Raw genomic sequence first — 11,283 nt, 5'->3', positions numbered from 1 at the left:
TCGAATTACCCTGTCCTACTACTCGGAGTCAGTTAAAGTACATATTGTCATCGTCGTTTAAGCGTCTACACAGAGTACGCGTCAATATATATATATATATATATATATATATATATATATAGGTCGCAGCGCATTAGCATTTGGAACAACACCTGGACATATCGTTGTACGAACGCTTCCGTAGCTGTTCAAAAATAGTGTTCCTATGCAGCTAGAGTGAATTTTTTTGCAGCAGTCACTGTCCTGTGGCTCGACCCTAAAAAAAAAAAAAAACATGTAATAAACATAATGCCTGTATTCACCTTTTTCAGAGTTCATTCCCTGTGTTTTTCTCGTTCGCTATTTCTTTTTTCACTAGCTCACATTTTTAACTCTACCACATTTTCTATTCTGTACATCGTGTCTTGCGTATTACTTCTTAAGTGCGCCAGCATGAAGGCTCGGTAGCTGTTCCTGGGCACCATAACAAACATTTGATTGATTGATTGATTGATTGATTGATTGTTCTGGAAAATCGAAATATTAGTATAGCCAGCCGTTGCAACCATACCATGACCAACTCTTATTTATTTTATTCTGACCATAAAATTAAAAAAAATCGCTCGCGTTCTGCTGTGCGTAAGCGTGAGGATGCAGTGCACGTGTAGTGTTGATATACTCGCAACGCGCTTCCTTCCTCTGGTGACTTTCGTCATGTGAGCTTGTGCTGCCTTAGCTAGGTGACCGGGTTTTTCAACTGCGGCTGCAGCTATTCGTGCAACCCAATAATGTTTACAAGGCTACATCCTGGCGCTAGAAATTTCGGAAATGATGTGATTTGTCTGATACACTTCTCATTTCCTATAATGCGGCCACAGTACTATGCTATAATTTAAAATGTTGTTTTTTCAATGTCAGTATGCGCATGCTTACTTGTACCACGAAGCAGAAAGGAGCGCGGCTGCACGCTCATCTGTCTCGTTAAAGGGACACTAAAGCAAAACACTAAATCAGTTTAGACGGAATTTTGAAATTATAGGTTGATTATTAGAAGGGAAAATGAAGGGCAACGTGTCAGTCTTTGAATTTCGCGCCGGAACGATTTCAATGTATACGTTCGTATTTGGGTCGTGTTGGCTCAGTAAAAGTTCCCGAAACTTGTCATGTTCAATCTTTGGCTCCTTTAGAGCACAATGTATTCAATCTTTAACCGCTAAAGAATTAACTAGGCCCTAGAAGACGCCATAAAAATCCATGACATCACGGTGAGCTGGTGCGGGAACTTCAAGGAGGCGTCGCCACCCATCTTTTGTTATCGCGCTTTTTCTGACTCACCAACCGGCGTCTCGTGGTAAGAGTGGTGTTCTTGATATTGTAGAACGTTAACTTACTGATACAGGAAAAAAATCATGTTTCTCTTTAGTGTCACTTTAAAGTCTTGAACCTGGGCAGACGAGACATATTGTACGTAGGTAAAGGCGTCATGCAGCCAACGGCGTCTATGCGTGAAGGTCTTTGGCGCACGTTGGAGCCATCATCCGCGTATAAGGCTGCATGCCTGCATGAGGAGGATGGCTGCATGCCTTCCTCCTCTTACCAATCCTCGCGCGGTCCCTGCCTCACTTTGGGACACAATGCGTTCTCACGGTGCGTTAGGCGATGGATGTGATCGGAGACCCGCGAACTGCTTGTTGTGATAAAACCGACCCTCGGAAGTGAGGCAAATACAAACAGCAAAAAGGTGTGCGCGGGAACGCGTCCTGCGCAGGCAATGCGCCCCAAGGTGTCGGCTGTCAGGTCGGCGCGAGCTTTGGGAACGACCAGACAACAAGGCTCAGACGTTCTGCGCATCGCGAAGCAACCGGGTGTGCCTCCCCAAGATGCCCACCACCAATGGGAACGCTGCAGCGATGAGCACCCATGGTATGGTCGTATGGTTTCCATTTGCCACTACACCATATTTGTTCTTTGAAGGCACAACTGTTATAGGGAGCGCCGTGCTTCGTGCGACCTTTAGGGCAAAGTCAAGGTGAGAGGGGGCGGAAGGGTGCGTATATAGGGAAGTACGCACCCTTCCGCAGGCAAAGTCAAAAGTTCATAAGTTCCGTTCCCGCTTTCTGTATGTAATGCCGTAGAAGTTGTGCCGAAGTCAACGAGATTCGCACGACAAGTTGCTTTGTTTTAAGCCATATTGATAAACGAACAGTACAGCGAAGGAACTTCCGGCTCAGAGCTGCAAGTCAAACGTGATGCGACATCACATGCGCTCAGATAATGGGGAACGCCACACTGCATGGAATGGTCCTCAGTACTTTTGCATCTGTGAAATCCTCCATCGAGTGCTCAGTAGGTCCTACGTGGACCTGTTGGTTAAGCTTCGGAGTTTTGCCAAAGTCTTTTGCCACTTTCTGGAGCCAAGATGTTGAATCATTCTCGCTGCAGCCAGCCCTCGATTTGTTTTGGTTGCATGCACGCTTTTAATCTGTTTATCGATTGATGGTGAGAGTATCTTTAATTTTGCCGCTGTTTTTTTACATTATTTTATTATTTTGATTAGGGCTTGCCATAAGGCACAATGTTTGAAATGCGTTGTATTTTTGCTGTAACGCCTATGTTGTGCATGAATTCAAAAAGTATTATATGGTATATGTTGTCATGTACCCACCGATCTGTATAACAAAGCCGCACTTGGAGAAGGTAGCGGGAGCGTTTCGCTTGTAAGGCTGGCAATCCATATTATAAGTGGCGGGCATCTGCTTCTGCCCCTGGATAGGGACATGTTGACATGTTGCATCCAATGGAAAGTGCGGCTAGTTCCGAGTGCAGGTCACAGCTGGTGTAAGGGCTACCCAGGCCCGCGGCTTCGAAATTCGAAAGTACAATGTCCTCCACCCTGGTGAAGTGTCAGAGGAGGGAGCAGACACCTCACTAGGGGGTGGGGGGAGGGGGTGTATTTGCGGGCATGGATAAGGTGAACGATGGAGGCAAAGATGGATCTGTTCATACACAGCGGCTTGCTCATCCTCTGCGTCTCTTTCAGCATTGGTTTTGACTGGCACAGAGCTATGGATCACGAATCAACATAGGCCGCCTACTGCACGAGCATGCACGGCTGCCTCAGTTAAAAAGTCCGGTAGCGAATCTTTAATAAAGCAAACGTGCGTTGAGAAACGGCAACTGCTGTTGGTGCGACGTCCGTGGCCAGTATGCAACAGGGGAGAACTCTTTTTCCGACACGCATTCTGTTCGGCTGCCGGTGCTCATGAATAATCAATTAACAAATCCCCCCTGCGCGTACGTGGACCGCTTTTGTTCGCTAAAAATCTTCCCGCGCACGACGACCAACCGTCGCCGCGAAGAATAGTTAAACATTCACGTCTGTAGTCACATCGGCGGTAAACGCCGAGAGCGCTTGAAACGGAAAGAAGAGCGTAACTTTGAGGGATGGGGGAGGGGAGTTGGAGAAACTGAAGCAGTTCAGCAGTTTTAGAGAACTTGCATATGTGACATATGGAGTTCGATTTGAACTGCTACCATGTGGAAAACGTAATTATATGCTGTTTCGATGCTTCCTTTTCTTTCCAAAAACCACTCGAAGAATTGCTTGCATGCGCGATGTCGTCTGGTCTCTGATAAAATTCCAAAAACAAGGTTAAGTTTTCGGGAATTGCGTAGGTGTTGGTATATGCGCTTCCGGTAGCAGTGAACTGGACATAAGCGTGGTCTTAAGTGAAACTAAATACCGAACCCATGCAGCTGGTCCTTCGTAATAAGTCGCGTACCTGCATGCAGGTTGTAGTATGCCCACTATTTTAAACACTAAATACCTCTTCGCCCAATTGTGCACCGTTTAACTGTGAGATACATCGCGAATCAAGTCAAAGTCATTAATATCCAACACAATTCATGCGTTCTCCATTAACTTATTTCATGCATTAACTACACAGCTGTCGCCAGACGTTTCCCCTTACTACATGAACATATTCATTCAGAAAAGCAAATCGGTCCATTTACGCGACGAAAGTAATCCCATACCTGTACAGCTTCACTCAGTTACGAAAAACTTTGGAAAAACAAGAACACTTTGCCAAACAGTTAAGCACATACTTCAGACCAAAAGTGCCGACAGCTCCTGCAAACTCCTGCAAACGAGCCGAAGTGTGGCGCGACTGCTTCGCTAATCGGGAGTCCGCGAGAGGCAGCGCGTGGGTGAGCGTGGGCGCGATTCACAGACAGACCGCCACAGACAGACCTTCGCTGATCCAGCGCTTTGTTTCCATATATGGTATCGGTGGCATCATCGGTGAACAGACGACGCGCGGCACTCTGGCGCAGTCTCGTAGCCATCGTCGGCGCACAGCCCGTCGTGCGCGGCACTACGCTTTTCTTCTCACGCTTTCGCCATACCCTCCACCTCCGCTTTCCTCCTCGCGCTCACTTCGCTTTCGCCGTCTTTCATTCCCCGCTACTCGCCTCGTTCGCTCTTTCATCCTTCGCTACATGTGCTCGTTCGCTCGGTTACGAGGGACGCCGACGCAAGCGCCGACGCTCGCTGCAGGAACGGGTGCCTAAAGGCGCGTTTATAGTAAGCTGTTTCCGGCGCGCGGGCAAGCGTCGCTTGCGGCCAGTCACGCTACGCCGCTTGCGCTGCGCCAGCCGAAATTCCAGCGCGTGGCGTCGGCTACCCTCTTCGGAGCATGCGCAGAACGATCCCTAACCCGCGCGCCGCTTTCAACGGCTCTCTCGGAGAAGCGGGGTGGGCGCCTTATTTCTTCACGCAATGCATTGTGGGTCGGCGCCGTAGGCGCCACCAACGCGCGGATGGAGCAAGAGCCATCTCGACGTCGGGCACGTGAGAACACGTTGGCCGCGTCCGGTTACGTTGGCTGCGCCAGTGGGTCGAACTATAGACGTTGTTCTCGCCAACGTGACGTAGCGTGCGGGCGCGTTAAGTTAGCGCGCTCCGAACTCCAAAGGAGCACGCTCGAGTGCGCTCGTCCGCGACGCCTTCGGAGCTTAACTTAACGGCAATTTTCGCCGACTGCTTTCGGGTAAAGTCCCTATATAAGAAAAGTACCGCCATCTACTCTTTCCTCCGCCGCCTCCTCTCCTAAAACACTTTCTTTTTTCTTTACTTTTTGCTTGCGAAAGCCAAGTCGACGGTGGCGCACCTAGAAAGTCCACGTTGAAGCTTTCAGGCCGGGCGCGCGCCGCCGCCGCCGCCGGCGACTGCGGCTGCGCAGAGGACTTTCAACATGGCTCTGAGGCGGAAAAAAAGAAAATATAAAGAAGTGAAAAGCGCGCGCTATCATCGTCCAATCGGAGACACAGGAGAGAGAGAAGCGGCGTTTATCAAAGGATTGCGGTACTTTTCTTATATAGGGATTTTACTTTCGGGTAAAACCCCTATATATAAAAAGTAGCGTCATGCTTTGAAGAATGCCGCCGCCTCTTCGCACACCCTGTCCGAGGCCGAGGGCGCGTCGGTATTGGCCTAATGGCATCACGTGGACCGTCGAGCCCCCGGGCGCTGGCTGCGTTTGTTTACGATCACGCTCCATCGCCATTTTCGCCCGAGAAGCGTCTACCGACTGGCGAGGAGCACGGCGATAGCGGCGAACACAGTCGGCGATCGTCGAATCTGATCAGCGGCGAAAGATAAACAAGTGCACGTGTTTCAAGCGGTGTAGGCGGCGCAACGGTCGAAAAGGGAGCGCGAAAGAGGAGAAACGAGGAGGAGGGAAGGCGGAGGAGGAGAGTGTCGCTACTTTTTATATAGAGGGGTTTTACTTTCGGGCGCACGAACGCGCCGTCTGGCGTATGTTATGTTGCTTCCGCAACCGCTATCGCATTGAGCGCGCTTTTTGAAGATGGCGCCGCCGATAAACACCGTCCTGCAGTTTTTGATAGACGATGAAGAGCTAGAAGAACTTGACACGCGGCGACGGACGCAGCAGCAGCGGCTTATGCATGCGATGCAAGCTGTTCGTGCTGTTCTCAGAGGTACCCTATCAGAGGATTTATTTCTGCTCCGCGGTATGCTGACTGATGACTCATTGCCGATCGCAAGAGGACAGAAAGCCTTATGATCCGAGGCATTCAGGATTATGCGATCAACCTTGCGCCCAGATACACGGACACACAATTCAAAGAGCAGTGCCCCAACATCTTCCATGATACCATGAGGACCTGAAGAAGTCATACACATGAACGTAGCGACTGAGAAGGCGCCAAACTGTGACTGTTTGGTTACGTACCTGAGCGTCTGGCAAGTAATGATCAGGCCGTCATTTTCGGTTCGTGATAAGCTCAAAACGCGCCAACACGCGAAGTTCCCGATCATGCCTTAGAGCAGACGCCCGGCTGCGCAGCGGTGGCAAGAACTAGTGGGCAAGGAGCATGGACTTGCATAAGTGGAAAGAGTCGGAAATACGTCATTTTTCCGGAAGTCGTAGCAGGCGCGCGCTCTCGCGCACCGTCTCCAGGATGGAGCGCGTAGAGCGCGCTCCGTAATCACGCACCGGAAGTCGCTTTTTAGCCGTTAAGTTTAAAAGAGCGCGCTCGAGCTAGGGTGGCTAGAATTCTAGCCACCCTATTCGAGCGCATTAACTTAACGCGGTCTCTCTCTGTGTGTGTGTGTGTGTGCGTGTGCGTGTGCGTGTGCGTGCGTGCGTGCGTGCGTGCGTGTGCGTGCGTGCGTGCTTGCGTGCGTGCGTGCGTGCGTGCGTGCGCGCGCGCGTGCGTGCGTGCGTGCGTGCGTGCGTGCGTGCGTGCGCGCGCTCACGACGCGTTGGACTATATAAGCGCCTTAAGAGCTGTGCTCTAAAAATCTGTTTATCTAACCCGGACGTTCCATCCGTAAAAGTGAAAACCAAACCTACGCCACTTTCGCGACGCCATGTATGAATGCATACTCATGACATCAACTACTCATGAAATATCTGCGAATATCGACAGGCCATGTAGTAGTGTGTAGATACAGCTTAACATGTCGATGTAATTAAAATGCTACAACGTCAAGCAATGCCAGCCAAGAACAGTGATGAGGTGCAGCACAGGTATACACTGTAAAAGATAACCGAAAAAAATATTGAAAACAAAAAGTTCTACTCCTACTCAGCAAAAGAAAAAAAATTATTTGAATGGGAACTACCGAGAGTACTTTATTTAGAAAAAGGCTTTTTGTCTCCTGTTTCAATTGAAAGGCAGAGTATTTCTTGATTTTAACAGAATTCGTCATATATTTCGTCATGAAGACTGCTAGTGAAACTACTTTTGTTTGTTTCTTTACTATCCTCAGTTACCAGTTGTATTGAGCGTCACCACTCACGTAAGTGTAGGCAAGTAGACCTCATATGCGCAAGCCAAATAGTCTTAATTTATGAAAAAGAACAAAAATAAAAAACATACAGCTGCTCACTGGGCCCGTCAATGCCTCTGAGAGCACGGCTACATACCAGGAGGTTGTTTTTACGCGGACCACTTTTTTGTTTAATTGTCATATCTGGGCCACTGCCGATTTTGCAGATAGTCTAGGTGGCCAGGCGGAGATTAGCAGCCGGAACATTTTCTGGCATTTTTTTCCGGCTGCTTCATGCAGGTTGCTGTTCCCCGCTTGGCCATCGATGGTGTGGGACACCACGGCGGGAGGAAAGGAAGTGCTCCTGTGTCTTGCCTTCGCCGCAACGTTCTCGGTGTGCGCCTCCTTTCTCATCGCAATCGCTCTCTCTCTCTCTCGCTACTCCTGAGAAAGGAAGTGCTGGGTCTGTCTCACGGTTGGGGACGGATGTGCCGCACAAGAGCAGAGCAAGACAATGACGGGTATGTCACTGAGTGTAGGGTCGCCGCCAGCCTTCCGGTGTATACGATGACACACATCAATGGGAGCACCAGTCTTCTCACGGTTGGCCACAAAAGTGGTGCAGGGCAAGGATGTTTTCGCCGCTGGTGGGTAGACACGCCCATCTGGTAGCGTTGCCAAGTCGAGCCTGCTGTGCTATACGCCGATCATAGGACCCCTTAGGTTTTTAAGTATGCGGGACATCGCCCCAGAGCATGGTTTCGGAGTTGGGTAAGATAATGTTCCGCATAAGTTACCGTATGTGGCACATTGTTCTGGATAACAGTCGTTTTTTTTTTTTCAATAGAACACAATTCCACACATTTATTGTTATACCCGTATCTAAAAAGAAATACATAGAGCACTACTCCATATATTTCCCGATTTATGTAGAATGCCGTTCCATTTAGTTAAGCAGAAAACATTCGCCAAAATTTTCTCAAGTTTTCTGAAATGTCAAACGCCAGTGATACCACTGTCAATGCGCTAGATGTATCAAATTGTCATATCTAAGGTTGGCTGCAGCGAGAGCAATTCAACATCTTGAAATCCTCGAAGGTTCCGGAAAGTGGCATGAGTGTTTGAAAAAATTCCAAGTATAACAGACTGCACGTAGGCCACGGAGAGTGGTGTCGTGCGTGCGCGTGTTTCGGAAGAGGTAGATGTTGGCTCAGGCGGATCTAGCTTTACGAGACCTGCCAGCAAGTTCTACCCCCAAGAGCCGTCTTTCAGCGAGAGTTTAGGAAAGCTACACTCAATCGGCAAGATATTCAGTCCGTGATCGCGTCAACTTTCAACAGCAACGCGATACAGGCGAACAAGACAACGCGCGCAATGAGAAAGCCGACGCAAGCCGACGGCCTGCGAGCCATCCAGCTAACCTTTTCTTTTACGTTATATGTTTTTTGGAGCCCGAAGAATAGCTGGGGAGTCTTATCTACAAGAACTTGTTTATTGAGTTACGTAGGTGCCACTGCTGGGCCGATATTAGCATATAAGCCGTCAAAGCGGGTGGTCCTCGGGGGGCTTAAACTGTCTCTCGAGCTTGTGTTTTGGCAACTTTACGTATAGGTGGCACTGGCTGTTAGCTAAGATATGTAGCATATTTGATACCCTACCGGCCCGCCCACCCTTTCAACACAACGCCCTTAAATGAATCTGCTAAGCCTTACCACTTACAGGCGAAGTTAACGTCACTTAAAAACTTTAGTAAGAAGACGGACACTTCCCTCTTGAATGTTTAGTGTCCTCTCGTGAACACCATGTCGTCAGACCATGAATGTCTCGGTTGTGCTTAGTCTTCTCACGACGCAAGACTAGTGAAGTGGGGGCTACAAATATAGAACATGTCCATGGACATGTTTATAGAGATAATGAGGGTCTAGCTAAGTTTTGTTGGCCTAAGCTCTAAGGCATCGTGAGCTGCGAGGGAAGCCACTGAAGTGTTGCCGGGAAACCAATGCATTGGGGTGTTTAGGAGGCTACAGAGAATATTACACTCTCGGTGACATAGCTGGAGTTGCCTAGAACTTCTAAAATGGAAGTGGATGGTGTCCGCGTAATTATCTACGGCAATACAATGAAAAGAAGCTTCCCCGTGGTTAATAAATCTCTAAGACACGATGCTCGAGAGGCTCTGCGAAAAAGACTACCACCGGAAGACCAGTTTCGTCAACAAGTTTCCTCGTCTTGGTGGCGTCACAATTACTCTGGAATTACAGGTACCTGTGATGGCGACAGTAGCTGATAGCCCTCCGTGTGCCACGACATGTGAGATAGCGACCACAGCTCCGGCTTTCCAGCATAACTACAATGATGCATGCACACCTTGAAACCACATAAGTGGTCATCATGCAGAATGAAATGTGGATTAAAACGGGTGGGCTCATTTTAAACAAGCAGGGATTTCAAGGTCACACGTAATTACTGCTGTAATGCGTTAAATACCAATATTTGTTTCTGTCATCTCTCTATCGCTCTCTCTCTCTCTCTCTCTCTCTCTATATATATATATATATATATATATATATATATAATCATATCATAAGAAGCCAACAAACAGTGACACCAAGGACAACATGGGGGGAATTACTCTAACTTAATAATTGAATTAGAGAAATGATAAATGAAAATGGATGAAAAAACAACTGGCCGCAGGTGGGCAACGAACCCACGTCTTCGCATTACGCGTGCGATGCTCTTGCCAACTGAGCTACCACGGCGCAGTTTTTCCATCCACTTCCTGGGGTATTTATGCTTTACTACTAAAACTAACGCTGGGAGTGTTAGAGTGCCACCACTCAAACCTAGGCGGCGGATGTGGAACATCCTTTCTGCCGCAGGCGTCACGAGTACGTGAACTTTTTGGGTGAAGACAACTGGTCAATAAACCCACATATGGTACCTGAAGGCATCAATGTTGCCGGATTCGAGACCCTCGTTATCGTCATTTTTTCATCCATTTTCATTTGCATTAATTTATAATTTCTTCAATTCACTTAGTCATCATCATCATCGTCATCAGCCTATATTACTGTCCACTGCAGTACGAAGGCCTCTCCCTGTGATCTCCAGGGTGTAGTAAGTACAAGTAATTTCCCCTATGTTGTCCTTGGTGTCGTTGATGGTTGGTTTTTTATGATATGATATCTTATGCTATGATATATATATATATATATATATATATATATATATATATATATATGCAATTCTTCCTTTGCTGCACGCATAATAGTACGGGGTGCGTGTGTTGTTTCAATCTTAGCACAATATATGAAATTCGTCTATTGCTGATTGCACAATTCAAGTCCTTAATTTTAGCTCGACTACTTGATGAAAGTGACATTATTTGCACCAGAAATCAAAACTTCGTAATCACTAATGAACACATATTCCCTAATTATATTTTATCAATAACTCTACATGTTTTAATGTAGCAATGGGCGGTGGTGAGTACGAAAAGCAAATATCCAGTAACAAGCAATTCAGAAGGTGGCACCTGTTTCGAGATATGCGCGTTCCCAAATTATGCGGCAAAGTGCATTTTTGTTCCAGTTAAATTTGTCTTGCACCGTTAAGAAGACGTGCTGTCAAATAAGTGGAGCAACACCGTATTCTTGCACGCGTTTGACATTTGAGAAAACTTGAGAAAATTTTGCGAATGTTTTCTGCTTAACTAAATGGAACGGCATTCTACATAAATCGAGAAATATGGAGTAGTGCTCTATGTATTTCTTTTTACATACGGGTATAACAATAAATGTGTGGAATTGTGTTCTATTGAAAAAAAAAAAAACGACTGTTACCCAGAACAATGTGCCACATACGGTAACTTATGCGGAACATTATCTTACCCAACTCCGAAACCATGCTCTGGGGCGATGTCCCGCATACTTAAAAACCTAAGGGGTCCTATGATCGGCGTATAGCACAGCAGGCTCGACTTGGCAACGCTACCAGATGGG

The 11,283-nt window shown here is 47.6% G+C and overlaps 1 protein-coding gene across 1 annotated transcript in view; it reads left to right on the top strand.

The window, feature by feature from the left end:
• Positions 1 to 1,801: 1,801 nt before the first annotated feature.
• The window catches only part of LOC119456817 (uncharacterized), a 76,031-nt gene continuing 66,549 nt past the window's right edge, over positions 1,802 to 11,283 (top strand). The window contains exon 1 of the mRNA XM_049664991.1: positions 1,802 to 1,902. Coding sequence (XP_049520948.1) covers positions 1,860 to 1,902 — 43 coding nt within the window. The 5' untranslated portion in view covers positions 1,802 to 1,859. The remainder of the gene's footprint in view (positions 1,903 to 11,283) is intronic.

The sequence above is a fragment of the Dermacentor silvarum genome, chromosome 1 (assembly GCF_013339745.2).
Source record: "Dermacentor silvarum isolate Dsil-2018 chromosome 1, BIME_Dsil_1.4, whole genome shotgun sequence".
NCBI classification, from domain to species: Eukaryota; Metazoa; Arthropoda; class Arachnida; order Ixodida; family Ixodidae; genus Dermacentor; species Dermacentor silvarum.
This window is presented reverse-complemented; position numbering and strand designations above follow the sequence as displayed.